Consider the following 23,870-nt stretch of genomic DNA (forward strand, 5'->3'; position numbering starts at 1 on the left):
AAAGCATTGCCCTGTCCACAACTTCTGCATCACGGTCGCCCATCCAGGGACGCAGGTCTAGATGGGAACTATTCATGACTTGCCTGCAAAGCATACTGTAGCACTGTAGCACTGTCCTTCCGTTGTTCATCGATTTGCTTGAGCAGGTACCAGTAACATCTCCATTGTGAGACTTGTTGTTACTGTTTTTGTTTTTGTTTTTGCTTTGTTTTGTTTTTTGCTTTTTGGGTCACACCTGGCGATGCACAGGGGTTACTCCTAGCTCTGCACTCAGGAGTCACTCCTAGCGGTGCTCAGGGGACCATATGGGATGCTGGGACTCGAACCCGGATTGTCCGCGTGCAAGGCAAATGCCCCACCCGCTGTGCTATCTCTCCAGCCCCTTGTTGTTACTGTTTTTTGCATATTGAATACGCCATGGGGAGCTTGCCAGGCTATGCTGTGAGGGCAGGATACTCTTGGTAGCTTGCCAGGCTCTCCGAGAGGGACAGAGGAATCAAACCCAGGTTGGCCACTTGCAAGGCAAACACCCTACCCACTGTGCTATCAATGACATGAATAATAAAGCCTGGGTTAAACATGACCGTGTTAGGGCTAGAGCTACAGTAGGGTGTTTGCCTTGCAAACAGCCAACCTGGATTCAATCCTCAGCATCCCATAGGGTCTCCTGAGCACCACCAGGAGTAATTCCTGAGTGCAGAGCCAAGAGTAACCCCTGAGCATCACCGGGTGTGACCCAAAATGCCAAAAAAATAAAATCCGTGATCATGTTATTTCCCTCTTTCCCCAAAGTTCTCTCCACCCCATGGACCAACGCAACGAGACACAGATTTCAGACTTTATTCTCCTGGGCTTGTCGAATGACCCAAGCCTGCAGCCTGTCCTGTTTGGGGTTTTTCTCTCCATGTATCTGGTTGCTGTCCTGGGGAACCTACTCATCGTCCTGGCTGTCGTCTCGGACCCACACCTGCACACCCCCATGTACTTCTTCCTCACCAACCTGTCTGCCGTGGATATCGGCTTTGTCTCCACCATCGTCCCGAAGATGCTGCAGAACATCCAGACCCAGAACAGGTTCATCCCCTACGCCTGCTGCATCACCCAGATCTATTTCGTTGTGCTCTTTGCCGTGCTGGACATTCTTCTCCTGACCGTGATGGCCTATGACCGCTTCGTGGCCATCTGCCACCCCCTACACTACACAGTCATCATGAACCCCCGGCTCTGTAGGCTATTAGTAGTGGGGTCCTGGCTCACAGGGGCCCTAGATTCTTTGTTGCAGAACTTAATGCTGCAACGGCTGTCATTCTGCCCGCGCGTGAAGATCCCACACTTCTTCTGCGAACTCAATCAGATGCTCCAACTGGCCTGCTCCGACACCTTCCTCAATAACGTGGTGATGTATATTGCAGCTTTCTTCCTGTGTGTTGGACCCTTTGCCGGGATCCTCTACTCCTACTCTAAGATCGTTTCCACCGTCCGAAAAATCCCATCAGCTGAGGGCAAGTATAAGGCTTTTTCCACCTGTGCGTCTCACCTCTCCGTGGTCTCCCTGTTTTACTGTACAGTCCTCGGAGTGTATCTCAGCTCCGCGGCCACCCACAGCTCCCACGCAACTTCAACGGCCTCCGTGATGTACACGGTGGTCACCCCCATGCTGAACCCCTTCATCTACAGCCTCAGGAACAAGGACATCAAGAGGGCACTGAAGATTTTCTTTGTAACGAAGCTACACAAAGGACAGTTGACTCAGGGATGAAAGAGTGTCCCTCACTGCAGAGATCAAACCTTAGAAATTGTGCATTAGGAACTGGAACCGTAAGGCAGCAGGGAGGGCATTTTCCTTGCTTGCAACTAACCTGGGTTCAATTCCCGGCACCCTTTAGGGTCCTTCGAGTCCCACCACAAATGATTCCTGAGGACCGAGCCAGGAGCCAGCCCTGAGCAATACCAGCCCAAAACAAAAACAAAAAATTATTCTTTGATCATTGAGGAAATAAGCTTGATTTTTACACTTACTCCCTGGAATTTTCTTACACTTACTCCCTGGAATTTTCTTTTGTTTGTTCCTCCGCATCTCTATTCATTTTACAGACTTCAATTATTATTCTCTTTGATAACCAACATTATTCCCTTCTTAGTTTCTATTCTTTTTTTTTAACTCTTCCTTTTCTAATCCTAGTTTTTCAACTATTTATCACTTTTTTTCCAGTAAAAAATATTTGGAAATTTCCACTTACATAGTAAGACAGCATGGATTTTCTCTGTATACTTTTTTTCTCCAATAACATCATGCCCAACAATTTTTTTAGTAGAAGAATTATCCTGAGTTTCACTACTCTCATTGAGTAAGAAATTACACTTGAGAGCTGAAGAGATAGAACAGTGGGTAGGGTACCTGCTTTGCACATGGCCGACCCTGTTTCAATTCTGGCATCCCATATGGTCTCTGAGCGCCACCAGGAGTAACTCCTGACTGCAGAGCCACGAGTAATCCCTGACCACTGCCAGGTGTGAGCCCCCTCCAAAAGAGAAAAAGAAAAGAAATTATATTTGATTCTCAAGGAAAGAGAGGAATATATGATAATATAGTTTTCGCTTTTGTGTCTGCCATTTTTGGCTTTGGACTTTAACTGCTCCTCCTGACCATGTAATCAATAAAATGTAGTTTTTTCATGGGTGTTTGTTTGTTTGTTTGGGCAAGGCTTTATTCTTGGCTCTGTACCCAAGGATCACTCCTGGTGATGCTTGGGGGACAATATTTGATGTCAGGGATGGAACTGGAATTGGCCACATGCAAGGCAATTGCCTTAACCTCTGCACTATCCCTCTATTCCCTAATGTTTGTTATCTTCTGTTTATTTGTGCCGCACCCAGTGATGCTCAGGAGTTACCCCTAGATCTGCATTCAGGGACCACTCCTGGCAGGTTCTGTGGATAATATGGGTTGCAGGGAATTGAACCCATGTCAGCTTGCCTTGTGCGGAAAGCAAACTCCCACCTGCTGTACCATCACTATGGCCCCACAATTATGATATTTGATGTACATATTGATTGCCATCAGAGTGCCCAAGACCCTCCATAAAAGACTTAATACCATTTCTAGTCCACCACTAACTCCCATCCTTCTCGTGCCTCAGTTTGTTTGTCCCGTCTAAAGGAATAATGGCACTTTGAGAGTGGGAATGACTTGGTAACATGAACCCCTAAAATGATAACACATTCATACTTGAAAGTAGGTAGTGTCACCTCAATTAAAAACAATAAGTTTTAAGAATACTTTTGAAGTCTACAGACAAAGCAAATTTGCTAAATAGATTAAAATTCTGTAGTCTGACAGTCAAAATTGACTTTAAGGGGCTGGAGCGATAGCACAGCGGGTAGGGCGTTTGCCTTGCACGCGGCCAACCTGGATTCGATTCCCAGCATCCCACATGGTCCCCTGAGCACCGCCAGGAGTGGTTCCTGAGCGCAGAGCCAGGAGTAACCCCTGGGCATCTCTGGGTGAGACCCAAAAACAATGAAAAAATTGAATTTAAATATGAGGAAACAAAAATTTCAATCAAACATTTGTTTACTATGAAAAGTATTTCCTGGGGGGGGGCTGGAGTGATAGCACAGCGGGTAGGGCATTTGCTTTGCACGCGGCCAACCCAGGTTCAATTCCCAGCATCCCATATGATACCCCGAGCACCTCCAGGAGTAATTCCTGACTGCATTAGCCAGGAATAACCCCTGTGCATCACCAGGTGTGAGCCAAAAAAGCAGGAAAAGAAAAGCATTTCCTGGGGCCGGATCAGTAGCACAGTGGGGCAGGTCTTGCACCAAGCTAAGCCAGGTTCAATCCCCAGTATCTCAAAGGTTCCCCCGAGCTTGGCCAGGAGTGATCCCTGAGCACAAAACAGGTGTCAGCCCTGAGCACAGCCAGGTTTGACACCAAAATAACAGCAACAAATATAGCTATCATATTACCTGGAAACATGAAAGTGACATCCAGAAATTTATGAAAATAAATTAATCCAAAAAATCTAAATAATTAGGAAGGGTTGCTGGAGGGATAGTACAGCAGGTAGGGCATTTACTTTGCACGCAGCCGACCCAAGTTCGATTCCAGCATCCCATATGGTCCCCTGAGCACCACCAGGAATAATTCCTGACTGCAAAGCTAGGAGTAACCCCTGTGCATTGCCAGGTGTGGCCCAAAAAAACAAAACAAAACAAAAAAAGAGTTAGGGAGGTTGAGATAGATAGATAGATCATAGGCGTCTCTCCCAGGATCGATGGGATACGGAGACAGGCTTTCATCATGTATTGTGCACTGTTCACAATACTCAAGATCTGAAAATAACCCAAGTGCTCAAAGACCGGTGAGTGTGTCAAGAAGTTATGCAAGATTGGTACCAGAAAGACAGCCCAGCGAGTAGGGCGCTTGCCTTGCAGGAGACTGACCTAGGTTTGATCCCCAGCATCCTATAGGGCTCCCTAAGCACTGTCAGGAGTCATTCTTGAGTGCAGAGTTGGGAGTAACCCCTGAGCATAGCCACGTGTGGCCCCCTCCGCCCAAAAAATATAAAGTTGTGCTATAGATACACAAAGAAATACTCCTCTGAGGTAAGAAAATATCAAGTCTATGATCAGGGTGTAGCTAAATAGTATTGGTAAGACTCACCACCACCACCACCACCACCACAACAACAACAACAAAATTTTTTTTAATTCAACAACGAAAAAAGCTAGAACTTTGTCATGTGCCTGTTGGGTAATGGGCGGGGGTTGTGGGTAGGGAGGAAATATGGAAACACCAATGGAGGGAAGTTGACACAGGTGGTGAGACTGATGTTGAAATATTATATGCTTAAAGGTCATTATTGATAACTTTGTAAATCACAGTTCTTTAATGGAAATAAATTACTCAAAAAAAATTTAAAGAGTTAGGGAAATTGAGAGCCTGGCACGCATCAGTGTGTCTGCTGTAACATCTGAATGTCCGCAGGGCTGGGTTCCTTTCAACGACTCCAGGAAAGAATGCATTAACTCTAGAGGTGTGTGTCTCTATAGACATCAGGGACTTGATGCAGTGCCAGGATGGAACACTGGTCCTCTACGTGCCAGGCAAGTGCCTTCCCTGCTGAACATATTCCCTAGCTCACAAGAGCTCGTACATGCAAACTCCGGTAAGCAAAAAGAGTCCACGGAAACATCATCTACACTGATGACTTCTCAGCTTTGTCTCTTGGGATAAGAGAATCATTAGGAAAATTTGTTTTCTGTCCAGACCCGTGCCCCATAGGGGACTTGCATGCTGAGAGCTTTGGAGTAACAAGAGGGAAGAAACACTAATGATCAGGGACAGAGAGATGTGAAAAATTATCACTGGAGCAAGCCTCTGAGCTTGTCCAGCACGGGACAGAACCAGGCGTGGGTTGGTTTTAATTTCTAAGTCTGGCTCAGGAATTGATGGGCTGCTCCTTCCTTCCTGATTATGGCTGGCCTGAGGACAGAGATTTCTTCTCCATTATCAACTGTCTAGTGAGGAATTTGGGCTTTCGGGCAGAGGTCTGCCTTTCAAAACTCCTGGACCGGTGAGTGTGAGAGGCCAGCACGTAACACAGAAATTTGTCTCGGGGTAAAGAGAAGCTGAATGCCTTTCCCTGCACCAATCGGAAAGGCCAGTCAGCCTGGACCAGACACCTGGGGGATATTTCTGTGTTGCTTCTGTTTCTAGTTGATTTATCATGGGTTGATATGCATATTAGAGAGAGAGAGAGAAGTGTCTGCTGGATTTGGGGATATAAGGAACCAAGATTGACCACCAAGGGGGCCTGGAATGATAGCACAGCGGGTTGGGCATTTGCCTTGCATGCGGCCAATCGGGGTTCAATACCCAGCATTCCATATAGTATTCTGGAGCACCGCAGGGGATTCCTGAGCCCAGAGCCAGGCGTCACCCCTGAGCATCACTGGGTGTTACCTGTCCCACCTGCTAAACACACACACACACACACACACACACACACACACACAAATTTCTTGAGATCCCCCTTAGCATAGTATATTGCAAATCTCCATAACAACTGTTAAGGAAAATCTGACCAGGAATACTAAAAAGAGAAATATTTAGTATTACTGATATTTAGTATTTAGCAACACTAGTTAGAGGAATACTAAATAAGAAATACTAAAGAGAGTAATACTAAAGAATGCTAAGGTTGGGGGCTGGAGAGATAGCACAGTGGGTAGGGCCCACTTGCACGCAGCCAACCCGGGTTGGATTCCCAGCATCCCATATGGTCCCTTGAGCACCGCCAGGAGTAACTCCTGAGTGCAGAGCCAGGAGTAACCCCTGGGCATCGCCCAGTGTGACCCAAAAAGCAAAAAACAAACAAACAAACAAAAAAAGAATGCTAAGGTTGCTATTTTGGAATTATGTCATTCTTGAGGAGGACGCAGAGATGTTTGAGCCCGGTGGCTTGTCACTTTGCTTGCCCGTGGTTCGTGTGCAAGTTCTTTATGGAGTTGATCCACAGGGGTCTGACATTGTTATTATTTGTGAAAACATACTTTCAAACAAACATGAGCACGTTGCCTCCGACTTTGCTCTTTGTCATTTCATTTTTCCACGGGTCATTTAGAGGTGTGGCTGGGTGGGGGCGGGGGGTGGCATTTATGAATCCTTGCAAATTCTGTGCAGAGAATTCTATCATCAGTTACATCATCAGTTAGTTTCTCCCTTTGAACCATAAAGCAGCTTCCTGCACCGTCAGTGTCACCCCGTGTTCTTAGGTTGTGCGTTCCGATGCTTGGCTGTTTGTCTCTAGAAATACCGTTTTGCTTTGACGCTTAAATTTTTTATTTTATTTATTTATTTATTTATTTTGCTTTTTGGGTCACACCCGGCGATGCACAGGGGTTACTCCTGGCTCTGCACTCAGGAGTTACTCCTGGCGGTGTTCAGGGGACCATATGGGATGCTGGGAATCGAACCCGGGTCGGCCGCTTGCAAGGCAAACGCCCTACCCGATGTACTATCTCTCCAGCCCCAACAGCCCTCTTTTATTCCCCCTTGAGGACATCCTTTAGACTTTATGAATGATTGTCTCAGATTTTTCCTATCAGTACATACGTATTCACTTACATTTAACTGTGGGGAACATTCCCTTCGCTGTTCTTCAAAGCAATTAAATTGCTAGTTTATTGTTTTGTTTTGTTGGGGTGGGGTAAGGGCACACCCGGTGATGCTCAGGGGTTACTCCCGGCTCTGCTCTCAGGAATCACTCCTGCCAATGCTCGGGGGGCCCTATGGGATGCCAGGGATTGAACTCCAGTTGGCTACCATGCAAGGTTAAGCACCTTATGCCCGGTACTATCTTTCCAGCCCTTCGTCTATTATTTTTGTATTTTTCACTTCCAGGTCTTTAACACTTTAAATTTAACTTGTAGATGCATCTCGAGATGACAGCATTGCTTGTTTGTTTGGGTTGGGTTTGGGGGGCCACATCGTGAGATGTTCAGGGTTTATTCCCGACAGACTCAGGGAACCATATGCAGTGCTAGGGAGAGAACCCAGAACGGACACAGGTAAGGCAAGCTGCTGTATGATCTCTCTGGCCCAGAAAGTTACGATTTTGTCTTTTCTTTCAGTAAGTATTGAATTTCTATTAAGATTTTAGGGGCTGGAGCGATAGTACAGCGGGTTGGGCATTTGCCTTGCATGCCTCCGACTCAGGATCAATCCCCGACATCCCATATGGTTCCCCCAAGCACCCCCAGGAGTGACTCCTGAGTGCAGAGTGAGAAGCAACCCCTGAGCATTGCTGAGTGTGACCCAGAAGAAAAGGATTTTATTTCAAGACACTGAAAGTGTCTGGACAGAAAAGAAATTGTCCTAATGATTCTCTCATCCCAAGAGACAAAGCTGAGAAGTCATCAGTGTAGATGATGTTTCCGTGGACTCTTTTTGCTTACTGGAGTTTGAATGTATGAGCTCTTGTGAGCTAGGGAATATGTTCAGCAGGGAAGGCCATTTTTTTGTTTCCTGAACAAACATGATAATCTCTTAGCTGTTAGTACTTGTATTGCAAACCATAAAGCACAAAAGGAAAAGGAGAGAGCGCGCGCGCAAGAGAGAGAGAGAGAGAGAGAGAGAGAGAGAGAGAGAGAGAGAGAGAGAAGGAAAGTGCCTGCCATGAATGGAGGCTGGGAGGCTGGAGGTGGGGGGGGGGGGGTACTGTGGGATGGTGGGAGGGAAACAGGAGACAATACTGGTGGGAAATTGCAATGGTGGAGGGATGGGTGCTAGATCACTGTATGACTGAAACCCAATTATGGTAATGGTCTTGTAATGGTCTTTCTCATGGATATTCAATTTTTTAAAAAATTTTTTAAGTAATGTGGAGTGCATGCCCACTTCATTCAGCTTAATCAGTGCCTGAATAAACAACAGTGCTCCTACATAAAAAAAAAAACATTTATTTCAGGAGCCAGAGTGATAGTACAGTGGGTGGGGTACTTGCCTTGCACACAGCTGAGCCAGGTTCAATCCCTAGGCTCCCAGATGGTCCCCTAATCACTCCCATTAGTGATTCCTGAGCACAAAGGAGAGAGTAAGTCCTGAGCATTGCCAGACTGGCCCAAGAACAAAAAACAATTCAGTTAAAAAAAATAATAAAATTTTCTTTTTGGAGCCAGAACAATAGTAGAATGGGTATGGCACTTGCCTTGCTGACACAGCTGACACAGGTTCGATCCCCGGCATCCCATACGGTCTCTGAACACCACCAGAATTAATCCCTGAATGCAGAGTCAGGAGTAAGTCATGAGCACCACCAGGTGTGGCACCCCAAAAAAATTGCTCCCCTCCCACTGAAAATTAAAGTAAAATTTAATGGTACAATACATTCGCACGTGGGAGACTGTGAATAAGACAAATTCCTATTTATATATGACCTAGGGGATTCCCTAAAATTTTCATGCCAGGGGCTGGAGCGATAGCACAGCGGGTAGGGCGTTTGCCTTGCACGCAGCCAACATGGCCAACCCAGGTTCGATTCCTAGCATCCCATATGGTCCCCTGAGCACCGCCAGGGGTAATTCCTGAGTGCATGAGCCAGGAGTAACCCCTGAGCATCGCCGGGTGTGACCCAAAAAGAAAAAAAAAATTCCATGCCCAAGTGCCAATGTATTTTTCTGAAAAATATCAACTGTAGAATTTCAACTTACGTTAGTCATGTTCTGTTTGGAGAAAATTAGCCATTATGTTCTTAATTTTCCCCCTTCCTGGTAGTTACTTACACATGGAAACAGAGAATTACACCAAAATTTCACAATTCTTCCTTCTGGGATTATCAAGGGAGCCAGAATTACAGCCCCTCATCTTCGGGCTTTTCCTGTCCATGTACCTGGTCACGGTCTTGGGGAACCTGCTCATCATCCTGGCCACCATCACCGACCCCCACCTCCACACGCCCATGTACTTCTTCCTCTCCAACCTCTCCTTGGTGGACATCTGCTTCATCTCCACCACCGTCCCCAAGATGCTCCAGAACATCCAGACAAAAAGCCAAGCCATCTCCTACGAAGGCTGCATCACCCAGATGCATTTCTTCATCATCTTTGCCATACTGGACAACTTCCTGCTGGCCGTGATGGCCTACGATCGCTTCGTGGCCATCTGCCACCCCCTGCACTACACGGTCATCATGAACCCGCAGCTCTGTGGGCTGCTGGTTCTGGGCTGCTGGATCATGAGCGCCCTGAACTCCATACTGCAAAGTTTCATGGTGCTGCGACTGTCCTTCTGCATGGTTCTAGAAATCCCCCACTTTTTCTGTGAAATCAATCAAGTGGCTCGGCTGGCTTGTTCTGACACTCTGCTGAATGACATTGTGCTGTACACGGCCATCGGGGTGCTGGGCGGCGGACCCCTCACGGGCATCCTTTACTCCTACACTAAGATCGTCTCCTCCATCTGCGGCATGGCGTCGGCTCAGGGCAAGTCAAAGGCGTTTTCCACCTGTGCCTCCCACCTCTCCGTGGTCTCCCTCTTCTACTGCACGGGCATTGGCGTGTACCTGAGCTCTGCTGCCTCCCGCAGCTCCCATGCCAGTGCCATCGCCTCAGTGATGTACACGGTGGTCACCCCCATGCTGAACCCCTTCATCTACAGCCTCAGGAACAAAGACTTAAAGAGGGCTCTGAAAAGAATCCTTGGCGCAGCGAGTGCCTGAAAGGCCCGTGATGACAAGATGTGGAGGCGGGAAATTGCTCTCCTCACATCTGATCTTCATTAGAACTTGATTCTGGATCTCTGAGAAGGTTCGTTTTCTTGGGATGACTGCTGTACAAACTCAATAGCTCACTTTGTTGTGTGTTTTTTTTTGTTTGTTTGTTTGCTTTTGGGGTCACACCCAGCGATGCACAGGAGTTACTCCTGGTTCATGCACTCAGGAATTACTCCTGGCGGTGCTCGGGGTACCATATGGGATGCTGGGATTCAAACCTAGGTTGGCTGCATGCAAGGCAAATGACCTACCCTCTGTGCTATTGCTCCAGCCCCTGTTGTGTTTTTTTTTAATTAAAAAAATGTGGGGTGGGGGGAGCATACCTGGCAATGCTCAGGGCTGACTCCTAGCTCTGCACTCAGGGATCACTCCTGGCAGAACTCTGTGGGCCATAATAGGATGCCAGGGATTGAATCCAGGTCAGCCTTATGCAAGCCAAGAGCCTTTCCTGCTGTTCCCGCCCAAGTTCACTTTATTAAGCGTCTGCTCTGATGCAAAAATTTGGGGGCCACATCTAGCGATGTTCAGGGCTGACTCCTGGCTCTGCACTCAGGGATCACTCCCGGCAGGGCTCTGTGGATCCTGTGGGATGCCAGGCTTTGAACCCAGGTCAGCCATGTGCAAGATAGGCGTCCCACTTGCTCTGGCCCCACAGAAACTTTTTTTTTTTTTTGCTTTTTGGGTCACACCCGGCTATGCACAGGAGTTACTCCTGGTTCATGCACTCAGGAATTACTCCTGGCGGTGCTCAGGGGACCATATGGGATGCTGGGAATCGAACCTAGGTCGGCTGCGTGCAAGGCAAACGCCCTACCCGCTGTGCTATTGCTCCAGCCCCTGACAGAAACATTTTTTTAACCATCCAGTTTGGGGTATTCCCCAAAGTTAATTTCTGAGCTTTGGATCAAGAGAGGTTGGATTCTTTCACGGGCACCTGAGATTTTGTAACACTCCCTTCTTCTCATGCCAAATGATTTCCTCTTATTTCCCTCCAATAATCATCACTCGATTTGAAAATATTACACCCTGGCACCTAAGTTTATTTCTCTAACTTTCCTCTAGAGGTACCTGAAAATGCTTTTTCAGTTACAACAACCTTAACTCCTGCTGTGACGAGTTGCCCTAATTCTGCTTGAGCATATGGATAGCGATAGTTTCTTATTTTTGTTTTGGGGCCTCACTCAGCGATGCTCTGGGATTCCTCCTAGCACAACACTCAGGAAATCACTCCTGGCAGTGCTCAGAGACCATAAGCGATACCAGGGATCAAACTCGGATCAGCCTGTATAAGTGAAGCCCAAGCACAAAAATTTGTAAGTCTACAACTGTACCTCATGGTGTTTCACTAATAAAAAATTTTTTAAAAAAGAAAAGAAAGAAAAGACAAACTCCAATCATCCATGTAAAAGGCAAGTGCTTTGCTCTCTGGCATCTAAGTTTATTTACATTATACTCCACCAGTGGATAATGATATATATATATATATATATATATGTATATATATATTTTTGCTTTTTGGGTCACACCCGGCAATGCACAGGAGTTACTCCTGGCTCTGCACTCAGGAATTACTCCTGGCGTCGCTCAGGGGACCATATGAGATGCTGGGAATCGAACTCAGGTCGGCCGCATGCAAGGCAAATGCCCTACCCGCTGTGCTATTGCTCCAGCCCCGATAATGATTTTCTTGACTACAAACAAGGAACCATTCACCTGGGAAGGAGTCACCGACATTTTCCTGACCAAATCTATGTGTAACTCAACGTGGCCATCATTTTCACTGCAACACTCACCTGAGTTAGCCAACACCCAGGAAACATTGAAAGAGGTTTATTACAGTTCCCAGGGCTATGAGGAATGGGGTCAGGCAGCAATGTTCAACGTTGCTATCAGCAACAAAGGGGTATCCCCAGTGCCTGAGGGAGACAGATTCTATTCTCCCATGTCCAGGGGCAGGAGAATAAACAAAGATGCTTCCACCGGGAAATAAAAACACTGACATTCATTATGAACGGACATTTATTGTGGATTCATTAACATCTCAAAACTTTGACACAGTATCGGATGAACAGGTCTAAGCTGTGAAGAGGATTATTGTCCAATTGACCAGTCACTGATGTTTACCATAGTTGCCAAGGCTTGCTAAAGCTAAACAGAACCTCTGACATAACAAAGATTCCAAATGAAGGAGCCAGAGCAATAGTACAGCGTGGGGGGCATTTGCCTTGCATGCGGCCAGCCCGGCTTCAATCCCTGGCATCCCATATGGTGACTCAAGCACCACCAGGAGTCATTCCTGAGTGCAAAGCCAGAAGTAACCCTTGAGCATTACTGGTGTGGTCCCAAAACAAAAGTTGTTCACTTTGAGAGTCCCTGAAATGAGTTAAAGTGATTGTCTCGCAGACAAATGACCTGGGTTTGACCCCCACTGGGCCCCCATAGCCCTGCCAGGAGTGATCCTGTATTACAGAGCCAGGGAGAAGCTCTCAGAATTGCTGGGTTTGACCCAAGACAAAAATAAATAAATAAATAAGAAGTTCATTAAGGGGTCGAAACAATAGTACAGCACGTAGGGTGTTTGCCTTGCACGTGGCTGAGCCAAGTTTAATCCTCAGGATCCCATATGGTCCCCCAAGCATCGCCAGGAATAATTCCTGAGTGCAGAACCAGAGACCATCTATGAGTATGACCCCCCCAAAAAAGCAAAAAAAAAAAGTTCATTAAACAGTTCAGTTGTCCAGTCCAGATGCCTCGGGTATGACGTCATTCATCCTCCACTCCCCTTTTTCCCACTCCCTAGGCTCCACCCTCACCTGGTCCTGATTACTTCTTCCTGGTCGCCTGGTCTAATTCCTAGGCCGTTTTCACGCTCCCTGCAGTGCTTCCTGATTTGGAATCTTTCTGGCTTAGTGCCTCTGCCCAGGAGTTGACGGCCCCGCGGGTCCAGCAGCCACGCTGGGCAGAGCTGAGGGAGCCAAGAGCAGGCTCAGGACTGGAGCATCCTTCCGCCAGGGGTTATCTCCCCGCCCCCACCGCCCATCCTCTACCTCTGATTGGATGACGGTGAGGGCGGGTGAGATGAAAAGGGCCAATCAGATGCATCTTAGATGACCCGGAGCTCCACCCTTCCGCTCCCCCTGGCTCACATCCTTCCAAGTCCTTTCTTTTTTTTTGGGGGGGGGGGGGGATAGTAGACTTTGTACTTTATTATTATTCTTTTATTTATTTTATCACCGTGAGATACATTTACAAATTTTTATGATTGTTTCAGACATACAATGATAGAATACCCATCCCTCCACCAGTGCACATTTTCCACCATCATTGTTCCCAGTGTCCTTCCCACCCCCACCCCCCACCCCATCCCATCCCCTGCTTCTGTGACAGGTACATTCCTTCTTTCTCTCTAATTTTGGGCATTATGATTTGCAATATAGAAACTAAGAGGCCATCGTATTTGGTTCTTAGTCTACTTTATTTTTCTTCTTGTATTTATTTATATTTATCTTATATTTAGAAATCATCTGCCTCACAGGCATTGGGAAGGGTGGGAGGGGAGTTATATCGGGGTTCTTGATGATGAAAAATGAGTACTGGTGAAGGGAAATGTGTTTGATCATTGTATGACCGAGACTTAAACCTGAAAGCTTTGTAACTTTTCCCACAGTTATTCAAGTTCTTTCTGACCTCAGATAGCATAAGGCCCAGGGAAACATCCAAACAGGCTCCCCTAGAGACTGCTGAGATCCCATAGTATGGCAAGGCGGCCTTTGCCTTGCACACAGTGACCTGGGTTCCAGCGCCAGCACCCTACCCATGAGGTCCATGCCAGGAGTGATCCCTGAGTGCAGAACCAGGTGTGGCCCCCCAAAAAACAAAATCAAATCAAAGAGTCCCTGCTCACTCAATCAGTGGTGCCTGGGAGAATCTAGACGCCTAATGGGAGAAAAATCCCTTCAGCTCCTGGTCTCCAGATGCGAATATCCAGAACGTGAAGAATCACAGCATAGTTCTGGGTTGGGAGCAGGGCCAAGTGGGAACCTAGGACACTTCTCAGAATTCTCTGGGGGAGAGGGGGTGACACTGGGCAGTTCTCAGGGCTTACTCCTAGCTCTGCTCTCAGGAATCATTCTTGGAGGGGACCAAGAGAGTATATGGAATTCCACGCATTGAACCCAGGTCTACTGTGTACAGGGCAAACACCCCACCCCCCTCTGTAACACACTATTGCTCCAGCCTTGAATTTTAAATAACTGGGAGCAGAGGGTTGCTTGCAGACAATATTATAGCACACCGCTCTTCACCATAAACCAACTTGGCAAACATGAATTTATTGTGGTGCCCGAGAGGTAGTACAGCTAACAGGGCACTTGCCTTGCATGCAATGGACTCTGGTTCAATCCCCAGCACCCCCTAACGTCCCCTGAGCAAAATCAGGAGTGATCCCTGAGCACAAAGCCAGGAATAATACCTGAGCACTGCTGGGTGTAATCTAAAACAAAACAGAACAAAAAAGTTTATCCAATTAAGAGTGACTCTGGATTTTACTAAGTGACTGCAGATTAGGAAGTGTTGGAAGGTCAGACCTCCAGCAACCCAGAACCAGAATAGAGCTGGAAGCAAGATAAAAATTTGGTCACTGGGGGCTGAAGGAATAGCACAGCGGGTAGGGCATTTGCCTTGCATGCGGGCAACCCAGGTTTGATTCCCAGCATCCCATATGGTCCCCTGAGCACCGCCAGGAGTGATTCCTGAGTGCAAACCCAGGAGTAACCCCTGTGTATCGCTGGGTGTGACTCAAAAAGCCAAAAAAAAAATTGGGTCGGATTGCTTTTGGATTTGGAGGTCACACTCTGTGGAGCTCAGGTTTATGAAGGACACTTTAATGCCTTTCCCCACAATCTCTGACACCAGAGTTCATTTCATTTTCATTTCATCATCCTGTTATTCGTCGATTGCCTCAAGCAGGCCCCAGTAACGTCTCTTTCATCCTAGCCGTGAGATTATATTCAAGGCTCTTTAGGAGAATGAGACCCATCATTGTTACTGGTATTTGGCATATTTGGTACGCCACAGGGAGTTTGCCAGACTCTGCCCTGTGGGCAGGCTACATTCGATAGCCTGCAAGTTTGTCCAAAATAGACACCAGAGTACACATCAGTAAAAGCCTTTCCCCACCTGTCACTACTCTCCCTTACTAGACATGCCGGGTCACTCCCAGCCCCAGCACAGTCTCTGGACTCGGCCAGCACCAGAAACAACAGCAGCAGGACCCAGGTGTGAGACGGGGCCATTTAGCAAGCCCAGAGTTGCCTCTCACCAGGCACAACAGAATCAAGAAAGAGCGGGAACCAGAGAAAGGCCAGCAGGAGGAGCACTGGCCTTGCGAGCAGCCATTCCCAGTTAGATCCCCAGCAACCATAGGTTCCCTGGCCACTGTCAGGAGTGATCCCTGAGCATCGCTGGGTGTGGGTCCCCACAACCCCTGAAAAGAAATCCTTGAAGTTGTTTTCAGAAACCTCAGGGAGTAGGGATGAAAATACAGTAGTTAGGGAACCTGCCCTGCACGTGGATGGCCCCAGTTCAACCCCCAGAATCCCCATAGGGCCCCCTGATCCCTGAGTGATCCCTGAGAAGAGCCAGGAGCCAGCCTTAGAAACAGCGGGTGTGTGCCCCCGCCCCCAAAAATAAGAAATCCCAACTGTTGGTGCTAAGCCAGGACATTAGGATGAGCTTCTGGCAGGAAGCAGAACCAAAGCCCAATTTTGAGTTAATTGTTCAAGCTAGAGCTTGTGAGTTCGACTGACCTGGGAAAGTACAGCATGCTCTCATGCGCCTGTCTAGTTATACAACATCCTGACAGTACAAAGCAGCAGTGCCCCCGTCTCCTACACATCCTTACTTTGGTTTGACCTTTAAGTATGAACATTCTCTTTGCCCTTTGTGTAACTGACCACAAGAATGAGGGGTCTACGTGTCTGGCTCCATATCCTTCTCTGACATTTTAATGAGAGCTTTGGCAAGACAATGTAGACCTTGATGTTTATTTGATGAATGCTTTATTTCCATAACCGTTTGTACTCTTGTTAAAGATCCTTTGTTCCGTGATGAAATCATTGAGATGTAATTGATAGAAAATAGAATAAAAGGTGGTTTCTGGCAGCAGCTCTTGGTCATGAGCCTGAGCGATGCCTTGACCCTCAGTGCTTTCATAATTCCACTAGCAAAGCCTTATCGCTGCACCTCTGACCAACTAATCTATCACTTCTTGCAATACCCAGCACTCAGTGACTGCGGTCAGACTTCCCCAAACTAATCCATGGGTCTGGGCTCAGGTTTCCAAGGACCTCCACCCCACAAACCTATGTGTAACTCAATTTCACTGCAACACTCACCTGCTTTAGCCAACATCCAGGAAAAATTGAAAGAGGTTTATAACAGTTCCAAGGGCTACCTGGAATGGTGGAGAGGCAGCAAGTTCTTTGGTGCAGACCCACAGAGAACAGAGACTGGGGGACTGTGCCTTTTGGTTTTGGGGTCATCCAATTGATCAGGTGGGCACTATGAGATGCCAGGGGTCAAACCTGGGGTGGCCGCATGCCAGATCAGCACCCTCCCTGCTGCAATGTCTCTCCAACAAAGAAACTCCTACCACACTTGCTGAGAGAGCAAGTTGTCCACATGGCACAGCGATCAACTCCATTTCTCACACAACCTTCGCTGAGATCAACAGACATAGTGCAATGAAGGGGTCTCTCTAGCTTCGGAGAGAAATTATTTACTCCCATTTCCAGGGGCTGGAGAATAAACCAAGATGCTTCCACTGGGAAGTGAAAACACTGACATTCATTATGAACGGACATTTATTGAAGAGTCTCTAAGGTCTCTAAACGTTGAAACAGCAGGGAAGCAGATGCACAGGTCTAAGCTGCTACGAGAATTATTGTCCAATTGATCAGCCACCAGTGTTTACCATAGCGACCAAGGTAGCATGACACTCTGACGTAACAGATTCTGCATGAAGAAAAATGAGCTTCTTTGAAACCCAGATCTCCGAAGGGATCAGACGTAGTGTGTTGAATCAACACCAATCCCCACCACCCCTCTGCCTGCCTCATCTTCCAGCATTTCTCCGCATCTGGGTGCCATGGCAGGGTGTAGGCTTGAGCTCTCGGGGCCGCTTTGAGGTTGGTGAACCTCAGGCATGGTCACCGTGGTCAGTGCCAGCTTTGCCTCCATCAGTGTCGCCAGAGCAATAAGACAGTGGGCAGGGAGCCCAGCTTGCATGCGGCCAACCTAGATTTGATCCACAACACCCCATAGGGTCCCCGGAGCACTGTGGGAGTGATTCCTGAGTGCAGGACCAGGAGGAAGCCCTGAGTACCAATAGTGTGGATCAAAAAAGGGGATAAAGAAGGGGCTGGAGTCCAAGAACAGATGACTGGTTGAAGAAACTCTGGCACATTTACACAATGGAGTACTATGTAGCTGTTAGAAAAGACGAAGTCATGAAGTTTACATACAAGTGGTACTACATGGAAAGTATCATGTTAAGCGAAATGACTCAGAAAGAAAGGGATAGACATAGAAAGATTGCATTCATCTGGAGAACATAAAGTAACAAAATAGGAAACTAACACCCAAGTATGGCAGAGATTAGTACCAGGAATTTTACTCAATGACCCGGAGGACAACCACACATGTTAGGGGAAAAGGGAGCTCAGAAAGAGAAGGGAACACCAAATAAAGGGTGTTGGGAGGATCCGCCCACAATGGGAGAGCATGCTGAGGGTAGACTGTCAACCGAGCATGATTGCCACTCAATGCCTCTTTTGCAGGCCACGGCACTCAAAAGGAGAGAGAGGAAAATGCCCTGCCACAGAGGCAGGGTGGGATGGGGGCTTGGGGGGCGGAGGGGATGCTGGGATCCGTGGTGGTGGGAAATGCGCACTGGTGGAGGGATGGGTGTTTGATCATTGTAGCACAGCGGGTAGGGCGTTTGCCTTGCACGCAGCCAACATGGCCGACCCGAGTTTGATTCCTCCGCCCCTCTCGGAGAGCCCGGCAAGCTACCGAGAGTATCTTGCCTGCACGGCAGAGCCTGGCAAGCTCCCCGTGACGTATTCAATATGCCAGACACAGTAACAACAAAGTCTCCAATGGAGACGTTACTGGGCCCGCTCGAGCAAATCGATGATCAACGGGAGGGCCTTTACTTTACTTTTTACTTTATAACTGAAACCCAAGCACAAAAATGTATAGGTCTACAACTGTACCTCATGGTCTCTCACTATTAATAAATAAATAAATAAATAAATAAATAAAGAAGGGGCTGGAGCAATAGCACAGCAGGTAGGGCATTTGCCTTGCATGAGGCCGACCCAGGTTCGATTCCCAGCATCCCATATGGTCTCCCAAGCACCGCCAAGAGTGATTCCTGAGTGCAGATCCAGAAGTAATCCCTGAGCATCGGCTGGGTGTGACCCAAAAAGCAAAAAAAAAAAAAAGCAAAAAAAAAAAAAAGAAAGAAAGAAAGAAAATCAAATCTATGAATGTAAAGCCTACCTGGAACAGTAGTGGAAATCACACAGCGGCTAAAATAAAATAGAAGTTCTTCAGAACTGGAGCCGTCGTAAAGAGGAGGGTGCTGGCCATGCATCAGCTGACCTGGATGGGACCCAGGACATATCACAAAGTCCCCTGACGCCTGCAGGATTCAACCCTAAAAGCAGAGCCAGGAAGCTGCCTGGAGGGCCGCTGGGTGTGCCCCCCAAATAAACATAAAAACAAGAAACTAAAAGTCATTCCAGGGGCCGGAGTGATAGCACAGCGGGGAGGGCATTTGCCTTCCACCCGGCCGACCCAAGTTCGATTCCCAGCATCCCATATGGTCCCCTGAGCACCGCCAGGAGTCATTCCTGAGTGCAGAACCAGGAGTAACCCCTGTGCATTGCCAGGTGTGACCCAAAAAACAAACAAAAAAAAAAGTCACTCCAATAGAATTCCCCACTAGGGTCCCTCCTAGAAGAGGCTCCGTAAGGCACAAATGACTTCACAGCACCAAGATTACAGTATCCGGAGGGGCGACCATAGCACAGAGAGAAGTTTGCTGGCCTTGCATGTTGCTGACCCAGGTTCGATCACGGCAGCTAAGAGGGTCCCCTGATAACAACCAGGACTGATTCCTGGGAACAGAACCTCGAATTATTCATGAGTATCATCAGCTGTAACCCCAACACCATTTTAAAAAATGGCTTTACCCTGAGTTTTGGGAGGATGATAGAAATTGAGGCACAGGGTCGCACCCCACATGGTCTCTGTACCCCCAAGGTTTCTTTCTTCGTGGGTTGGTAGGAGGCAGGATGACAATCCCAGCATAGGGTGGGAGATGGGTTCAGCGCTTTTCTTCAGCATGGTTCTGGAGGATGTGCTGGTGCAGGACTGCAGCCTGGTCAAACCCCTGCCCACAGTGGCACATGAACGGCTGCTCCTTGTGGTGGCTCCTGACATGCTGGCGGAAGATCTGGGAGTGGCTGAAGACTGTGACACACTCCCTGCAGGTGAGAGGCTGGGTCGCCTGGTGGGTCTTTGGGTGGATTCTGAAGTAGGAGCGGTCATGGTAGGCCTTGCCGCACTCAGGGCACTGGAAGGGCCTCTGGGTTGTGTGTGTCACCAGGTGGCCCTGAAGGTTGTGCAGGCAACAGAAACCTTTCCCGAACTGCGGGCACGTGTAGGGCCTCTTGCCCGTGTAGATACGCATGTGCTTGGTCCTTACGTGGTTCTCCCAGAACGCCTTCCTGCACTCGAGACACTGGTACCTCTCCCCGGTGTGGGTCCGGCTGTGCTGATGCAACTTCCAGCGAAACCTGAAGCTTTTCCTGCACCGCTCTCAGATGAAAGACCTGACGTCCAAGTGCACCTGAGCGTGGGCACGCAGCTTACAGGGAATCCTGAACCTCTGGGGTCACTTGGGGCACTTCAAGGGCTTCTCGAGGTCAGTGTGGGTCTCAGAGTGAGCCTGCAGGTACATGGGGGAGTGGAAACCCTTCCAGCAGAGCTCACATCGTACGTGGTGCTCCCTGATGTGACGCTTCAGTAGGTTGGCAACATTGAAGGTCTCCCCACACATTTTTCATTTGTGGAACGTCCGTCTCTGGGTGCCAGTTCCCCGCCGACGGTGTTGCCTGAGGGCACCCGGGTTGGGAGAGGGGATCCCCTGTGTAGCTGGGCAGCAGACACCCCCCTGAGTTTGTTCACCTGGAGGAGAGCCGTGGGAAGGTGCTGGGGGGGTGCTCAGGAGAAGAACATTCCGCAGAAGAGGCAGCAACAGGACTTTGGGGTGCAGGGAGGCTTCGAGCCTGCCTCGGGGTTCTTGCGGCTCCCTGGGGAGTTCCATGACTGTCACCAAGACTGTCGAGCAAGAGGCGTCTGCCAAAGACACACACACACACTGAGCAGAAAAGCAAGACCAGCCTGACTGCCGTGGCCACAGGACAGTGGGAGGGCGGGGACGGTGCGTGAGACAGCCCAAGATCCATCCCCTGCACCCCATCAGGTCCCCCGAGCCCCTCCAGGAGTGATCCCTGAGCATAGGATGAGGAGTCAGGCCTGGCACCGCCCAGCAACAAAACTAATGAATATCCATCAACCAATCACCATCCTTGGTCATGAATAATCTTCTTATTTTGGTTTTTTGGTTTGGAGTTGATTTTTTTCCTCCTACTTTGGGGCCACACCCTGCAGTGCTCAGGGTTTACTCCTGGCTGTGGCCTCAGGAATCACTCAGAAGCAAGGCCTTAGAGGTCTAAAACCGTTCTGGAGATTAAACCCTAAGCACTGTACTATAGTTTCTGGCCTGATTGTAGAGCTTTTTGAATATTCCTCTTAATAAAAGCTTGATTCATCATTCACCAAAGTTTTACATGCTGTTTTAAGCCCACAAAGGGTGGGGTGGCATGGGGGGAGTTGGAGAAGGGACTTCTCACCGAGAAGGGTCCTGAGTTGCGGGGAGGGGTCATGCCTCAGCCTCACCCACGAAGGCCAGGTGCCTGCAGGCCTCCAGCCTCACGTCTCTGTATAGGCGCCTCTGGGCAGGATCCAGCAAAGCCCACTTGGCCCGGGTGAAGGTCACGGCCACATCTTCAAAGGATACAGACTCCTAAAACACACACAGATGCCAATCAGCTAGGCCCTCTCTGCATCCTGGGGTAAGGGGGACTCAGGGGGGTGACAGTGGGGTCCTGGAATCTACTTGAAACCCCCAGGGCCCCTTTGGAAATATCACAAGGTGTGTGGAATGCAATGGTCTGTGGCAAGTGCTGGGAGTCACGAGCCATGACAGCGTAAGGACAACTCTGAGGGGTCTTTCCAGAGAGTGACAAAGGGACAGGGCTGAAGCAAAAGCACAGCAGGGACAATTGCCTTGCACGCAGCAGACAGGGATTTGATCCCTGGCATCCCTTAACTTCCCTGAGAACTGCTAGGAGTGATCCCTGAAGACAGAGCAAGGAGTTACCCCTGAGCATCTGTGTGTGACCCTAAAATACAAAAACGAGGAGTGACAAAGGGAATCTTCGTTCAAGTAATGTGGAAACTGCCAATGGCCTGCTCGGAGACCACCCTTCAGCCTCAAGAATTGGTTAGATGGGGGTATGGTACTGCCAGCAGGTCAATCTGTACCTGTAAGCCGAGTGTATCAACAGCCTGATGGCACCGTCAGACTTTCAGATACCCCAAAATTGCTGCTGTACCTTTGTCCAGACCCCAAAAGCTTGGGGCAAAGTTTACCAAGAAAGTAAACGGCCAAAAGTTAGGTATGTGGGAGACAGACCCACAAACCTCCTACCTAGGTCACGAGTTGCCCCCCATGAGTGGCTCTCCAGCACAGCCATAACACCAGATGCACAGAAACCAATCTCGTAATTATCTGGCTCTTGGCAGAAATCCAAAATCGCGAGGCCGCTATTGCAGCCACGCAAGATTATATGATTCTCATAACCAGCTATAGAAAACAAAGTATTTCACAAAGCCTTTTCAGCAATTCTGATTGTTGGGGGGGAAATTCTAATAATAATGGTGCATCTTTTGTCGAAATAATGAATGTAATCAATGTAGAGAAGAGATAAGTGGAAATCATCTGCCTCACAGGCATTGGGAGGGTGGGAGCTGGGGTATAGTGGGGTTCTTGGTGGTGAAAAATGAGCACTGGTGAAGGGTGAAGGGAAAGGTGTTTGATCATTGCATGACCGAGACTTGAATCTGAAAGCTTTGTAACTTTTCCCACGGTGATTCAATAAATAAATATAAGAAGAAAAAATAAATAAATAAAATTATGAAAAACAAAAAAAAGTAAGGAGGAGTTCAAGCCCAATTCAATCAGCTAATCAGTGGCTGAATAAATAGCAGTACTCCTACATAAAAAAAAAAGAATTGGTTAGAGACACACTGCAACATGAGGAAAACCCACTTCACATTACAAAGACCAAGGCCAAGGTTCCTGTGATAGGCTGATGCCTAAGAAGAAGCTTCTGGGCCTCTCCTCAGACCCCAGGAGACTCGCTGCTCAGACAGAGGCGCCCAGGAGACCTGTAGGATTCCCTCAGGGCCGGGAGAAATCCTGCTGCCTGTCAACGCAGCATTAAGGGGCCTAACAAAGGCCTCCAGGAAGACTTGCCTATGGGACAGGAGCAATGGCACAGTGGGATGGGCGCTGGCATTGCGTGCTCCAACCCAGGTTCGATTCCCAACATCCTCTAAGGTCCCCCAGGACCCCTAGTCATGATCCCTGAGCCCAGAGCCAGGAGTCAGCCCTCAAAACTGCTGGGTGTGGCCCCCAAGCAAAATAGAAATAAACCACAAATCACCAATGATTCATCTTTTCTGTCTGCATCACGAAAGTCCCCATCAGAACCCCCAAAGGCAGGGCAGGAACAACTTCTGAGTAAAACATCTGGACTCAACCTTGAGCACAGACTCCACCCATTCTCCTCAGACCTTGTCCTCTCTGCCTGCCTTCTCCTTATCTGGCTGCCATCAGACCTCGGCATCAGAACCTGGCAGGGTTGACATCGTGGGGTCACCACAGAATTGAAACCCGCCCATAGGCTGACTGGCATGGAAATCTCAGCCACTCACCGCAGTATAGATTCTGGGAAAAGAAGGGAAGGGCAGAAAGGATAGTGGGGAGGCACTTGCCTTGCATGAGGCCAAATCAAGTTCCATCTCCAGCATCCCATAGGGGTCCCCAGCACCACCAGGGGTGATCCCTGATCACAGTACCTAGAGTCAGTCCTGAGCACCACCAGCTGACACCCAAAAGACACAATATAATTATAATAAAGAAAGAAATGAGCCTCACCACCTTTCTGAGCAGGTCAGAAGTCAGGGCACAGCGGATCTGGGCATATGAAGATGCTGTTTGAGAAAGCTTCCAGACTCCCTGCAAGAAAAATAATGAGTATGTTAGTACCATGGCAGTTCACTCCAGAGAGTGGTGGGTTCTTCAGAATTGATCTGCAGACAAAGTTCACATGTTAAAAGTCATGAAGCCTGAGCGATAGTACAGCAAGGAGGGTGTGGCCACAGGTTTGA

At 48.3% G+C, this 23,870-nt stretch overlaps 2 protein-coding genes across 2 annotated transcripts; both read left to right on the forward strand.

The window, feature by feature from the left end:
• Nucleotides 1-973: 973 nt before the first annotated feature.
• On the forward strand, nt 974-1,801 carry LOC130017854 (olfactory receptor 7A17-like). Its single transcript, XM_056108623.1, has one exon. The coding sequence runs from the start codon at nt 980-982 to the stop codon at nt 1,757-1,759; it is 780 nt and encodes a 259-aa protein (XP_055964598.1). The 5' UTR covers nt 974-979; the 3' UTR covers nt 1,760-1,801.
• Nucleotides 1,802-9,293: 7,492 nt separating this feature from the next.
• Nucleotides 9,294-10,226, forward strand: LOC130017870 (olfactory receptor 7A17-like). Its single transcript, XM_056108638.1, has one exon. The coding sequence runs from the start codon at nt 9,294-9,296 to the stop codon at nt 10,224-10,226; it is 933 nt and encodes a 310-aa protein (XP_055964613.1).
• The last annotated feature ends 13,644 nt before the right edge of the window (nt 10,227-23,870 follow it).

Source organism: Sorex fumeus, unplaced genomic scaffold, assembly GCF_029834395.1.
Source record: "Sorex fumeus unplaced genomic scaffold, SorFum_2.1 ptg000227l, whole genome shotgun sequence".
NCBI classification, from domain to species: domain Eukaryota; kingdom Metazoa; phylum Chordata; class Mammalia; order Eulipotyphla; family Soricidae; genus Sorex; species Sorex fumeus.